The 13,584-nt window shown below is 35.7% G+C and overlaps 3 protein-coding genes and 1 non-coding gene across 4 annotated transcripts; 1 reads left to right on the top strand and 3 right to left on the bottom strand.

The window, feature by feature from the left end:
• Positions 1-1,989: 1,989 nt before the first annotated feature.
• On the bottom strand, positions 1,990-2,061 carry TRNAH-GUG (transfer RNA histidin (anticodon GUG)). The gene has a single exon. It is a non-coding gene; the product is annotated as a tRNA-His (tRNA).
• A 1,638-nt stretch (positions 2,062-3,699) lies between these two features.
• Positions 3,700-5,631, bottom strand: LOC130721837 (DELLA protein RGL1-like). Its single transcript, XM_057572416.1, has one exon. The coding sequence runs from the start codon at positions 5,589-5,591 to the stop codon at positions 3,813-3,815; it is 1,779 nt and encodes a 592-aa protein (XP_057428399.1). The 5' UTR covers positions 5,592-5,631; the 3' UTR covers positions 3,700-3,812.
• A 1,316-nt stretch (positions 5,632-6,947) lies between these two features.
• LOC130726962 (DELLA protein RGL1-like) lies at positions 6,948-8,995 on the bottom strand. Its single transcript, XM_057578283.1, has one exon. The coding sequence runs from the start codon at positions 8,850-8,852 to the stop codon at positions 7,086-7,088; it is 1,767 nt and encodes a 588-aa protein (XP_057434266.1). The 5' UTR covers positions 8,853-8,995; the 3' UTR covers positions 6,948-7,085.
• Positions 8,996-11,105: 2,110 nt separating this feature from the next.
• Positions 11,106-12,224, top strand: LOC130726728 (nicotianamine synthase-like). Its single transcript, XM_057578027.1, has one exon. The coding sequence runs from the start codon at positions 11,173-11,175 to the stop codon at positions 12,109-12,111; it is 939 nt and encodes a 312-aa protein (XP_057434010.1). The 5' UTR covers positions 11,106-11,172; the 3' UTR covers positions 12,112-12,224.
• The last annotated feature ends 1,360 nt before the right edge of the window (positions 12,225-13,584 follow it).

The raw sequence follows: 13,584 nt of genomic DNA on the forward strand, positions 1-13,584 counted from the left end.
TTAATCAGATCATGCGTGTTCATCAATTAGTTAAAATCCCTTATGGATTCACGATTGATATCACGACAAAACATCAGGGGTTATCTTATAACTTTCATTTCATGACTTGGACAATTCAACACCAGATATTTATAATTGCACTTGCATCTATCATGAAGAATCTAGCTAACTAATAGCCTTGCCCTTTACTCTAGTCTTAATAAATGAGGAAGATATGATGTAAGATGCTTTAAGCTTCATGCATCAGCACAGATTAAAAACAATAAATGATGCTTATATAATTCATATTTACCTTTTTCTTTTATTTTTTTGGGTTTTATTTGGAAAATTTCTTTTAATTTATGGCATAATAATAGTATTTGAATATATTTAATTCAATGGCTCAATTAGTTTTTTTTGACACAATGGCTGAATTAATTATTTTTTAATTAATGCTACATCATTATATTTTATACTTTAAAAATAATAATTTCAATTTGTTTCCGCTTTTATTTTTCTACATATATGTCAATAAGCCACGTATCCTTTAGACCATTTCAATAATGACCACTTTTCATCTTTTTTTTTGGTTCCGGGCTGCTTCCGTATTCGTTTACAAGATAAGGTCGGTTAATTCAAATTAAAGCGGAAGAAACTAATTAACGCCCAAAGTAAAGTGACACTTAAAAAAAAAAGATACTTGTAGTTGATTTAAGTTACACACGTTTTGATTCTCCGTAAATAAGATTTCGGATTTGAGTTTCATGGATGAAAAACTTGTTGGGGTTGATTGCAATGTAAGTCTCACATTGCTAATGAATGAGAAAAAAAGATCAAGTTATGCATCTTGGAGAAGTCTCACATCGCTTAGATTAGTGAGGGGTGGGAGAGTCCAAGACTATATATAGGGATCTCAAGCTCCTTGTTTCAACACACCAAAACACCAAAGATGTAGCACCTGAAAACATTTTAAGTTTATATTTGTGTTTTCTTTTTCTCTTATGCTCTTGTTTTAGAGCATTGTGAGATGTAGTTCAAATATTTACTTTGGAGAGTGCGGGTGTACTGGGGTCTTGGGGTGTGGTTGAGAGTGAAGTCTATGTGTTGTAACAATTTTCACATAGTATTTATTCTCTGGTTGTCGGTTTTAACAACGGTCGTGGTTTTTCTCCGGTTTTGGAGTTTCCACGTTATATTCTTGTGTTGTTGATTGCGCTCCAAGTTTATTTTACTTCTTCAACTGTGTTATTTCCTAACAAAACTAATGTTGAGAAAGTTAGCCTAACTAAAATGTGGATGTTTTGACTCGAACATAATTACCTCCGACAAATGAAATAAAGAGAAATTTATTGTGTTTGGTTCAATGTATACCAAAGGGATTTGGAGCATGGACATAGATGTGTGGAACTTTTCACGGATTCTAAGCTTGCTCTAGGCCTTATCACTTCAGATCATCCTTCATTTCATCAGTATGCTTGCATAATTAGTAGCATTAAGAGCATTCTTCGTCGGCAGTGAGTTGTTCATTGCCATCACTTGCTTCGTGAAGAAAATGTCGTTCATGATTATTTGGCCAAACTTGGTGCGACCCATATGAGTGATATCCGTTTTTGGAGCCCTCCTATGGCTGGTGCTATGCCCCTTTTGCAAGCTCACGCTTGGCGTGACTTTCTAAAAGCCTTAATTTCTTTATTTTTCCTTTATTTTTGCTGTTGTTATAAAAAAAGCCACAACAAATAATAATGTACGAATCTATAATCTATCTTCGGAGACCTTGGATAGAACGAGAAGATTTTGGACAAATCTTTTACGCCTTATGTATTATCACACCATTTGATGATAGATGTATGTCTTATGAAAAACTAAAGTTAATATTTATCATAAGTTTATAACTAATTTATCACAAAAAATAGCTTTGTTTATTGATTGATATTACATTTTATGGGGTAATTACGAATCTCATATTATAGAAGATCTCGCGTGTCTAAAGTGAAGAAAAAACTTCAAAAATGTGGCTGCTGGGATTCGAGCCCAGGTCTCCACGGCCACAACGTGGAATTCTTACCACTAAACTACAGCCACTTCGATGTTAAAGTCTCGGTATAAATGCATTATATAACCTTTAATTAATCTGAAACAATTGATTTCATATTAAATTATTATTACTTCATCTTAAGGTCCTGTACTAACTAAAAATATAACTAAAGAAATTCCCTCACCCCTAACGGTCTGTTTGGTAGAATTGAGAAAGGAAAGAGAGAGGTTGAAGAGAGAGAGATAGAAGAGAAATGGATAACCTACCCTCGTTTGGATGTGCAAAGAGTTTGTGAAGATAGATGAAAATTAGTGGGCCCTACTACTTTTTTTTCCTCTTCTCTTTTTGCGAAGAAACTCAAGTGATCGTTGTGAGTTTTTTCAACTGCCCACAATTGCCCTTATTTTGTTTTATTCTTGCTCAAGGATTCACAACGTTTTATCAACTGTTCAAATTCTTATTGCTATTTTTTTGAAAGGTATGCATCGTTTGAATGTACTAATAAGAGATTAATTGAAAAATAAAAAATAAAACTAGCATATTAATATAATAAATAATAATTTATTGATTACCGAATTGAAATATTAAATTAAATGATGAAATAAAATTCTGTTCTCGATGGCATATCTTAATTTACCTTTTATAAAAAATATTTATAAAAATATAATAGTAATTCAAAAATAATTTTCCACTCTCAAAATTATAAAATTTTGTAATTAGGATAAAAGTGTCATTTTACACAAAATCAATATTTTCTCTTTCCACTCTCTATTCAACCAAACGAAAGGAGAGATAAGTCACGTCATTCTTTCTCTTCTATCTCTCTTCTCTTTATATCATACCAAACAATCTATAAATCTACTCTATTTCTCACTTATTTCTCTCTACTCATCTTCTCTCTTCTCTACCCTCTCTACTCTATCTCTCTTCTCTACCAAACAAGGCCTAAATCAGTGTTTTTTTTTTGTTATATTTGAAGACCCCTAATTCAGAGTTCTATTCTAGATTAATGTTATTTTAAAAAAAAACTTTAAGCTTTTCCCCAATTTCCTTTTCAAGGAAGAAAAGGGAGAGGTGAAAAAACTATTAAATCAAATGAAAATTTAGAAATGCTTGTTGTTAGTAAAAATGTTAAACAATTTCATCTTCAATTTCAATTTCATTCATTTTCTCTTTTTAATTACTTGTTGAATCATATATTTATTGTTACATTATTATATTCTGATGCCCATCAGAGTATATATGAAATTGATGTGTGATCAAATTAATTTGATACTTGATAGTAAACATATGTAAATTTTTTATGCGACTCATATCGCTTGAAACTGGCCATCGGAAATTAGTGTATTGCTCCGACTCCTCTCATGCAGTTGATTAGATTTTGAAATCCCCTTCATACCATCATGATTATGCGGTCTTAATTTGGAACCTTAAGGATTTACTTAATAGAGGCTGGAAGTTTCATTTGGTTCATACTCACGGAGAAGGAAATGTGTATGTTAATTTTCTAGTCAAAGCTGGTCATGTTAGTCTTCCACCTGAACTTAAGACTCTTCTTTTTGCAGATGTATATCTAGAGACTAATTTTCCTCAAACGTCATGGGGTTTTGTTCTTCTTTTGTTCCCTTGTTTTGTTTTCTTTAGCCTACTAAAAAAAACATATGTATGGCCTGAATTATCCAATATTTCTATATAAAAATACATAGTTATTAAGAAATTAAAATTCTTTGAGGCAATGAACAAACTGTTCTCTAACATCTGCTTAGGAAGCTAATAACAAGAATCACTCTAGATTGCATCAAGTGAATTTCCACACAGAAACAGAGCTAATTGGTGTTCCCTTCCACCCAACAAGAAGGCAATGCCCATCCATATGAAATGTGCAGCAACTTCCACTAGGAAACCTCTTAGCTACCAAATCTGCTTGATACAAAGACACCCTGCTCAACTCTGTCTCCTCCATTCCAAACCGTGAGAAATATGCCCTCCACACATCAATCTTAACATTTCTACTCTTTCTCTCAGCCACAATGCTCCTGATTCCATGACCCAACAGTGTTTCTATCATAATTCTGTTCTGTTCATCATGTTTCATACAAGCCTCCAGACAATCAAAGAATGCACTGAAGTAGAAAAGAGCCTCAGTGAAACGTTTCACAAAAGATGTTGAGTTGTGGTTAGCTTCAATTTCAGCCACCACCATCACAACAGGTTTAAGTGTTCTAACCATTCTCATGATAGCTTCAAGCTGGTTTGGTTCTTGAATCTTGCATCTGATTGCAAACTGAGAGTAAACTGCAACTGTTTCCTCAGGGTCTATTACAAAAACATCTTCTGTAATAATATCCACCATGTCTGAAACAATAACTACATTGAAAGAAAAGGGTATGTTCAAGCTTTTTGCAAAAACCTTCAATTTCTCACCAGTGTCCTCAATTTCATGCCTTGAAGTGGTTCCACTTCCAATAGCTGTTATCTTAAGAAGCTCAAGTGGACAATCATGTCTTGACTCAAGGGCATGCATCAGGGTTGTCCACTGTGCACCCTTTCTGATTTCAAGATCAATCAAGTGAATCTTTTTGGCCTCAGTTACATTCTCTATGATAGCTTGTACTCCTGTGAACATGCTAATCTGACAAAAAGGAAGCCTTTCATAGAATAAAAGAGTAATGGGGTTTAGATCCTTGGTTAACTCTTCAGGATCATGTTTTTGTATCTCTTGCATTTCCTTGATTGAAACTCTTCCTGTTTCTTTATCTATCATGTGCTGAAGAGCTTCAGCAAAATAATGAACAACACGTTTCACAGGGCCTCCTCTATTGGAAGTTAAGGATTTGCAGTGACTAAGCAATTTGCTAGCGCGTTCATATTGTTGGTAGCCAATTTTCTCAGCACAAGACAAGAGTGATTCAGCAAGTTCTGCATCTTCTTTCTCTTCAATAGAGAGTTCAGAGAAAGAAAAACCAAAAGGGTGAGTAACTAAGAGGTCCAAACCAGGTGATTCTGAAGCTGAATGGATGAACTTTGTTCCAGCTACCCTCATGACATCTTCAGTTGAAAGCTTCCTCCCATCAACATTAGTGATCACTGCAGAAGAATCATCAAGTGGATGCAGGATTTTTCCTTCATCACATAACCTCTTGAAGCCCTTGCCATAGTGCTTCAAGATCTCAATTGGGGCTAAAGGAGTAGGGAATTGCTTGTTCTTTGCAGGGTAAAAAAGTGGAACCTTGGTTGAAAAGTTTTCATCAATCTGCATGATATCCTCCACTTGTATTTGGAGTGGTGAAGAAACCATGTCAAACCTGAGGTTATCCCATGGTTCATATGATGGTTGTTGGTGATCCTTCGGTTGATCAGTGGATAGAAGGAACCTTGCTTCTTCTTCTGAAGGATCATTTGAAAGGAACCCATAATCAAGGCAAGGTGAGTCAATTCCTCCACACTCTGCAGAAAATTGAACCTTTTTCATCTCATTGAGTCCTACATCAGTAGCCCATAAAATATCATTGGATGAACTAAACTTGTCCTCAACTGCACTTGGACTTAACTCCATGAAATGGTAATACTCTTCCATTACTGATCGAAACAAACTTGTGTTTCTTTCACCTAAGTTTCTTATGTGATTAATTGTATAAATAACAAGAACAATGAGATTATTATTTTATTAGTCATTGTCATGCTTTGTTTTTCTTTTACTCCGAAACCATGTTGATCAAGTTTGAGGGTATAGTATAGCCTGCTGTTTTTTTTTTCAAAAATTTGACTTGTTCTTACACTAAGTCCTTCTAGTATAGTTAAAATTGATGATGCTGTCACCATAATGTGTCGATTTTATCAAGGTGGCCTGCATATAGAAAGCCAGTTATTTGTTACCACTGAATAAATGTAGAAAATGCATTTAATCATGTCACCTGTGTCTTTGATTGATGTTAACTTGATATTTAAATAATAAATTTCGTATTTTTCTATTAAGTCATGTCTCTTGTGTGTCTTTTTTTTTACGTTAACTTCATTATATTTCTTTAGCAACGGGTGGTTGATTCAAGTGGTACCTGCTTGATTCCCCTTAAGTAAGGTCTCGGTTCAAGTCTTGTGAATGAAAAGAGTTAGTCTCACCATCATGTGGATGTTCCCGACTCAAACAAGATTGTACCTTAAAATAACACCTGTCTTACCCAAAAAAAAGATTATATTTCGATTTTTTTACTTCGATTTTGTGACGAACATGTAATTCCGTCACAAACATTAATTTAGTGAAGGAATGTGGAAAGAGAATCTTCCGTTGCAAATCTTGTCACAGACCCGTTCTCCTTTGGTAACTTTTTAACACTTGAGAATAGAAGGTAAAAAAAAACTTACGTGTTGTGAGGGTTGATTTACATCAGGAACTTTCATGAGTTTTGATTATCTGTGACTTGGAATGCAGGGTCTGTGTTATGCAGGACTAAGTGAAAGAAAGGTGAATTGGACAAAAGTGTTCAATGGGAAAGAATTCTTATCCTCTCTAGCAGCCACATTGATCTGCATTTGTACACAATTCTTATTCTTAAGTGATAAATAATTGAACCTTATGTACATCAGGTTGATTTCTTTCACTGATTATGCATTCTAGGAGAAGTTTCTCCTTAAAGCAAACAGGTGTGGTAGCTGAAGAAAGGATGAATCCTCAATGAATTCCTAGGTGAGTAGTGGTTCTTCACAGATTGAATTTGTCTGTGGTTCTTCTGGCTTTTGTTCTTCACATCCCAGTGAAATACTTCACAACCATGTGTATCTTTAATTTCGTCTAACCTGCAAATGAGTTCTGATATATATGCATTCTATGGATGAAGTAAATCCAGTAGCTTCTTTCATTCCACTGCACTCTAGTATTTTGTTTCATTTTCTAATATCATGGATAGATGTTGTTAACTTACTTAGTTGTTTCAACTTTACTCAAAATAATGTTTTTTTCTTTTATATTGCATATTCAAATGATGATCATTATACAACATGGACTGATCAATTGAAAAACAAGTGATATTTGTAGTTGTACTTTTTATGGTCTAACCATGGGGACCGTTTTCCATTAGGTGAATTTCCACACAGAAACTGAGCTAATCGGCGTTCCCTTCCACCCAACGAGAAGGCAATGCCCGTTCATATTAAATGTGCTGCAACTTCCACAAGGAAACCTCTTAGCCACCAAATCCGCTTGGTACAAAGACACCCTGCTCAATTCAGTCTCCTCCATCCCAAACCGAGAGAAAAATTCCCTCCACACATCAATTGTAACATTTCTATGCTTTCTTTCTGCTCCTTCTGCAGCCACAATGTTCCTGATTCCATGACCAAACAGTGATTCTATCATCATCCTGTTCTGTTCATCATGTTTCATACAAGCCTCTAAACAATCAAAGAATGCACTGAAGTAAAAAAGAGCTTCGATGAAGCGTTTCACAAATGATGTTGAATTGTGATTAGCTTCAATTTCAGCCACCACCATCACAACAGGCCTAATGGTTCTAACCACCCTCATGATAGATTCAAGCTGTTCTGATTGTAGAATCTTGCTTCTAATAGCAAACTGAGAGTAAACTGCAACTGTTTCCTCAGGGTCTATTTCAAACTGATCTACACTAAGCATTTCTGATACCATAACTACACTGAAAGAGAAGGGTATGTTCAAGCTATGAGCATAGTCCTTCAAACTCTCACCAGTGTCCTCAATTTCACGCCTTGATGTGGTTCCACTTCCAACAGCTGTTATCTTAAGAAGCTCAACTGGACAGTCATGTCTTGATTCAAGGGCATGCATCAGGGTAGTCCATTGTGCACCCTTTCTGATTTCAAGATCTATCAAGTGAATCTTTTTTGCCTCAGTTACATTCTCTATGATAGCTTGCACTGCTGTGAACATGGTAACCTGAACGAAAGGAAGCACTTTATAAAATGCATAAACAGTGGGGTTTAGAGTACCTTTGCTTAACACTTCAGGATCAAATGGTTTCATCTCTTGCATTTCCTTGGATGAAACTCTCCCTGTTTCTTTATCTATCCTATGGTGAAGAGCTTCAGCAAAATAATGAACAACACGTTTTACAGGACTAGCTGTCTTGGAAGAGAAAGATTTGCAATGACTGAGCAATTTTCTTGCCCGTTCAAACTGTTGGTAGCCAACTTTCTCAGCACAAGACAAGAGTGATTCAGCAAGTGCCACATCCTCTTTCTCTTCAGCATAGAGTTCAGAGAATGAAAAGCCAAAAGGGTGAGTAACCAAGAGGTCCAAACCTGGTGATTCTGAAGCTGATTGGATGGCCCTTGTTCCAGCTACCCTCATGACATCTTCAGTTGAAAGCTTCATCCTCCCATCATCATTTGTGATCACAGCAGAAGAATCAACAACTGGATGCAGGATTTTTCCTTCATCACATAACCTCTTGAAGCCCTTGCCATATTTCTTCAAGATCTCAACTGGCGCTAAAGGAGTTGTGTATTGCTTGTTCTTTCCAGGGTATCGAAACTTGGTTGGAAAATTTTCATCAAATTTCATGACACCCTCCACTTGATTTTGATGTGGTGAAGAAACCATGTCAAACCTGAGGTTATCTAATTGTTCATATGATGGTTGTTGGTGATCCTTCTGTTGATCAGTGGATAGAAGTAACCCTTCTTTTTCTGGAAATAACTCAAAATCAAGGCAAAGTGAGTCAATTCCCCCAGTCTCTTTAGAAAATTGAACATTTTTCATCTCATTCAGTCCCTCATTGGAAGCCCATAAAATACCATTGGATGAACTCAAATTGTCCTCAACTGCACTAGGAGTTAACTCCCTGAAATGGCAAGACTCTTCCATCACTGATTGAAACAAACTTGTGTTTCTTTCACCTAAGTTTCTTATGTAATTAATTTATAAATAACAAGAACATGAGATTGTTGTTTTATTAGTCTCTGCCATGCTTTGTTTTTCTTTTACTCTGAAACCGTGTTGATCAAGATAAGGGTGTAGATTGTATGTTACTGTCACCATAATATGTCGATTTGATCAAGGTGGCCTGCATTCAGAGAGCCAGATTGTTTTTTAATATTGAATAATGTACAAAATACATCTAACTTATACTTCAAGGAGAAATCCGACAAAATGCACAAAGCATTAAACAATAAAGGAATGGAGTGAAAACAAATCATCATGAGACAATACATCAAGGATCCACAACCAGAGACAAAGAGAGGTTGGGAATGGTGGAAATGATTTCCTCGAACGGGGCCATCGTGCTCGTTGAACTTGTCGTTTAGTGTTATCTTGCGGTGAGACTAATTCTTGCCCACGGTGAGTGCATTAAGCAGTAAGGGGTTGACTAACGAATTCTTTTCTATCACAAGAGTTGAGAATCGAACCCCCAATCACTTGTTTAAATGATGAAGTGTTAACCATTATGTCAACTCACTAAATTAAGTTTTATAATACTTAAATTAAAGTTGTTAAGAATAATAATAACTGGCCGGTTAAATTCATGTTCTCAGTAATAAGGAAGTGTGCTCCAACTAGTTACACCCATTACAATCATACATACATGAATTATTATCGCCACTCTAATTCAGATTGTGCCTTAAAAAATTAAGGATTATGTAAATTTTAAGTGAGAATATGAGTGATGATCAGAACGCATTTAAGGAGATATATGGCACATAGCGCACTATACTGACTCACTGAGCAATAATTGACAACAGAGGAACAATTCTAGAGTCACAATGTCGACATACTAGACTCATAAATCAGCAAGCTATGGAACCTTTTGAGTTATTGCTTTTGTTGGATCTTAATTGTTAGATGTTCATATAAATGTTTTATGTTGGATCTCTTTCATGAAATGATTGTTTTGATTTGAAATTATAAGTGAAAAACCCCTACAGGCAAAAGAAAACAAAAATGAGATAAATTATGCACATCCTTTCATTGCTATTCTTGCACACTTGGTTACAAACAGAAATTACCTATGGCAGTGCAAGATGGTAGCTGAATTTCCTTCTTTTCTTTCAATATTTTTGGGAGCTATAGTCTACATTCTCACAATAATCAAAACTTCAAGTGTTCAGAACAACAGTAAAAATGTTGCATAATGTTGCCATATTTCCTACCTCTAAGCCCGTTATCATGCTTTATACTTTACACCGTTAGTGATAGTGCTGATAAGATAATAATAATAATAATGCCATTAATGCATATGCAGATCACAATGCACAACTTGGAAAGAACCGAATGCCTCTGAGCACAGTGTGTTACCATTTCCCTAGCTACTGTTCTTCCTGTCCAGAATCCTAGATCTAGATCCATTGTGAATTACACATTTAGGCTCGTGTTTGGTAAAATTGATTATACTAAACATGAGTTCACATTGATGTAATTCATATTCATATTTAGATACATTTATGAAAAAACTAGGATAATTTTTTGAAATTTGGTTATAAAATTTCAGAATTGATTATGCCCAAAAACTAATCTCTCTAGCCTTCTAGTAGAATTGATTTCCAAAATGATTCTCAAACATTTATATTGTCATCCAAATTTGATTTTACTCTATTATATTAGCATTGATTCTAAGACTCTCCAGGAACCATACTCGCATAAAAATTAAACATAACACTTATGAATTGAGATAAAAGTTCGTCAAGTTACACTCAACTAATATTCAAACACACTTATTTCTTCGTACTCAAATCCTCCCTTGTAACCTCTGCAACATCAAATTAACTAATCACATACAAGTTTTTATAATTCAACTTTTCAGTAATGAATCTCTACCATTTAATAGAACAAGATTTTGCAGGAGAGACTGGGAGGAGTGTATCCATTTTCTATTTCTTCAATGTAAACCAACATTTAGTATGTCATGTCCTTTTTAGGATTTTCAATCATAGAAAACAGTTCTGGAAGGCGACCTTGTCTTGTAGTGCCGCACTGCCATGAAGCACTTGATCATTATTTTAAAAGATAATCTGCAAAATGTGGCTTTTACATCAAGTTGCACCAACTTGAAAAATGGTCATAGCCTCGAAAGTCTAAACTCAACAGTCCTACACTGCACTTATAAATTAGCATTGAATTGTAATATTTGAAACTTGAATTCAAGGGTGAGAACCTACCTACTCCTACTAATTAACCTCCCATTGTGCAAATGGAGAACCAGAAGGAGGTGATTGTGGGAAAGGTATGTGAAATCTATGCCAAAATCTCTAAGTTAGAAAATCTCAATCCTTCAAACCATGTCAATGAACTCTTCACCCAACTTGTTACCACTTGCACTACCCATTGTGAACTAGATGTTACTTTGCTTTCCCAAGAAGTTAAAGAAACTATAGCTAAGCTAATTAAGCTTTGTGGGAAAGCAGAGGGACTTCTTGAAAGCCATTACTCTGCTATCATAGGATCTCATGAGAATCCCTTAAACCACATCAAAAGCTTCCCTTACTACTCCAATTACCTCAAACTTAGCCATTTAGAATTCACCATGCTGACCTCACACTGCACTCAAGTTCCTTCCCAACTTGCTTTCATTGGCTCAGGTCCCCTTCCTCTCACCTCAATCATGCTAGCAACCTTTTACATGAAAAACACATGCTTCCACAACTATGACATGGATCCATCTGCAAATGCTAAAGCTTATGATTTGGTCTCATCAGATCCTGACTTGTCAAAAAGAATGTTCTTCCACACTACTGATATTGCACATGTTTCAAATGCTCTTAAGGAGTATAATGTTGTGTTTCTGGCTGCACTTGTTGGCATGGACAAGAAGGGGAAAGAAAGTGTCATCAATCACTTGGCGAAACACATGGCTCCTGGTGCTGTTTTGGTTCTGAGGAGTGCACATGGAGCTCGAGCGTTTCTGTATCCGGTTGTTGATCCTTCTGATCTCAAAGGTTTTGAGGTTCTGTCAGTTTTTCACCCAACTGATGAGGTTATAAACTCTGTTATTGTTGCAAGGAAGCATTCGGTGAATCCAGGGATTTTACTATCTAGCAAATGTCATGAATTGGCTGCTGAAGGTTTTAACACGTTGAACCATAGGAATGTGATTGATGAGTTGAGTTTGACCATTGATGAGCATGCTTAATTGATTCTTGATTATGCATGTTAGTTATGATTTATGCCATGCTATGAGCAGGCTTGGTTCTTATGTTTGATTCCTGTTGTTGTTGAATGATAAAAAAGCTAATTTTCTACTGAGGGAGGGACCCCGTTGTTGTTCCAAACAATTTGTAGGCAATTTTCTAGCACCGCAGTTAATTATGAATGCAATTTCGCAGCTAATTTTCTAGCTCCGAGACAAAATTTCGTAGCTAATTTCGCAGTTAATTATGAATGCAAGCAATTTAACAGGTTCTCCATCCAGGTTCTTTCCATCCTCTCTCCATCCAAATCTGAGCCATTGATTTTGAAATTTAAAGGCTTTGATCAATTTAAGAAGAGAGAAAAATGAATTGTATTTAAAGACTTTGATCAATTTAAGAAGATAGAGAAAACATGAATTAATCCTCACCTTTAAAATTCAAAATCAATGGCTCAGATTTTGGATGGAGAGGGGAGGGAGAAAAGCTGGATGGAGAGGATCTAATTTCATTTATTTAGCAGCTGAGACCGTAGCGAAATTTCATAGCTAATTTGGTAGCTAGATTTGAAGCTAATTCCCTTATATGCACCTATATCACAACCAATTGACAACTAATCCGCACCATATTCATGGCTAATTGTGTAGCCCATTACGAGACTGTTCAGCGTCTTCTTCTTACCCTCAACCCTAACGAAAAAACAACACTCACAGGCCCACTGAAGGGGAAGGTTGGAACTTGGTGAAAAGGGTCAACGAGAGGAAATAGAGATGAGAGAAGTAAGAGATTTGTGGCGAAAAAAATGAATAAGAGTTGATTGTGGGCTTTAATCGGAAACGCCACAACCAAAGCCCACCAATTGCGCGGGAAGGGAAAAATGTCTTTCATAGGAAAAAAGTTTAATTATTAACATCCAATTAAAGTTCACCAAATTTTTTTACACTTAATTCAAACTTTCATTAATTAGGCAATCTTGGACAATAGACGAGAAATACGATGAGTTACCCAGCTCAACAGACCAAGCCTTGAGAAACAACAGCCAATCATTCTAAAATACCACACTCTGAGTGGCCCAAAGATCAATTGCTAAATGAAGAGCTCACTAGAAGCAAAACTCTCAACAAAAACTTACATCTTAGGTCTTATCAATTGCAGTAGCTAGTACCTGGCTATTGTCATCCCTAACCACAAAACCAAAACCCATACTCTATTCTTGTTTAAACGACGCATCAAAATTCATCTTAATTACCCCCGATTGGGGCAAAGACCACCTCAACAACACCGACATCAGAAAAGAACTCGTTGTTAACAATGTCGCTACATCTGAAACCTCCAACATCTCTGCAACATGATACATCGTCATATTCGCACAAGCTTCCCTAACCACAACCTGCGCGTCGACGGTAAAACTTCCTTGAAGACAACCAATTTGATTTAAAATGAATTTAATTGTAATTAAATACATGTATAAAAATCTT

Source organism: Lotus japonicus, chromosome 6 (assembly GCF_012489685.1).
Source record: "Lotus japonicus ecotype B-129 chromosome 6, LjGifu_v1.2".
NCBI classification, from domain to species: domain Eukaryota; kingdom Viridiplantae; phylum Streptophyta; class Magnoliopsida; order Fabales; family Fabaceae; genus Lotus; species Lotus japonicus.

What these genes read in the sequence shown, in the direction of transcription:
- LOC130721837 (XM_057572416.1), bottom strand. Translation starts at nt 5,591, where the DNA reads ATGGAAGAGTATTACCATTTCATGGAGTTAAGTCCAAGTGCAGTTGAG.
- LOC130726962 (XM_057578283.1), bottom strand. Translation starts at nt 8,852, where the DNA reads ATGGAAGAGTCTTGCCATTTCAGGGAGTTAACTCCTAGTGCAGTTGAG.
- LOC130726728 (XM_057578027.1), top strand. Translation starts at nt 11,173, where the DNA reads ATGGAGAACCAGAAGGAGGTGATTGTGGGAAAGGTATGTGAAATCTAT.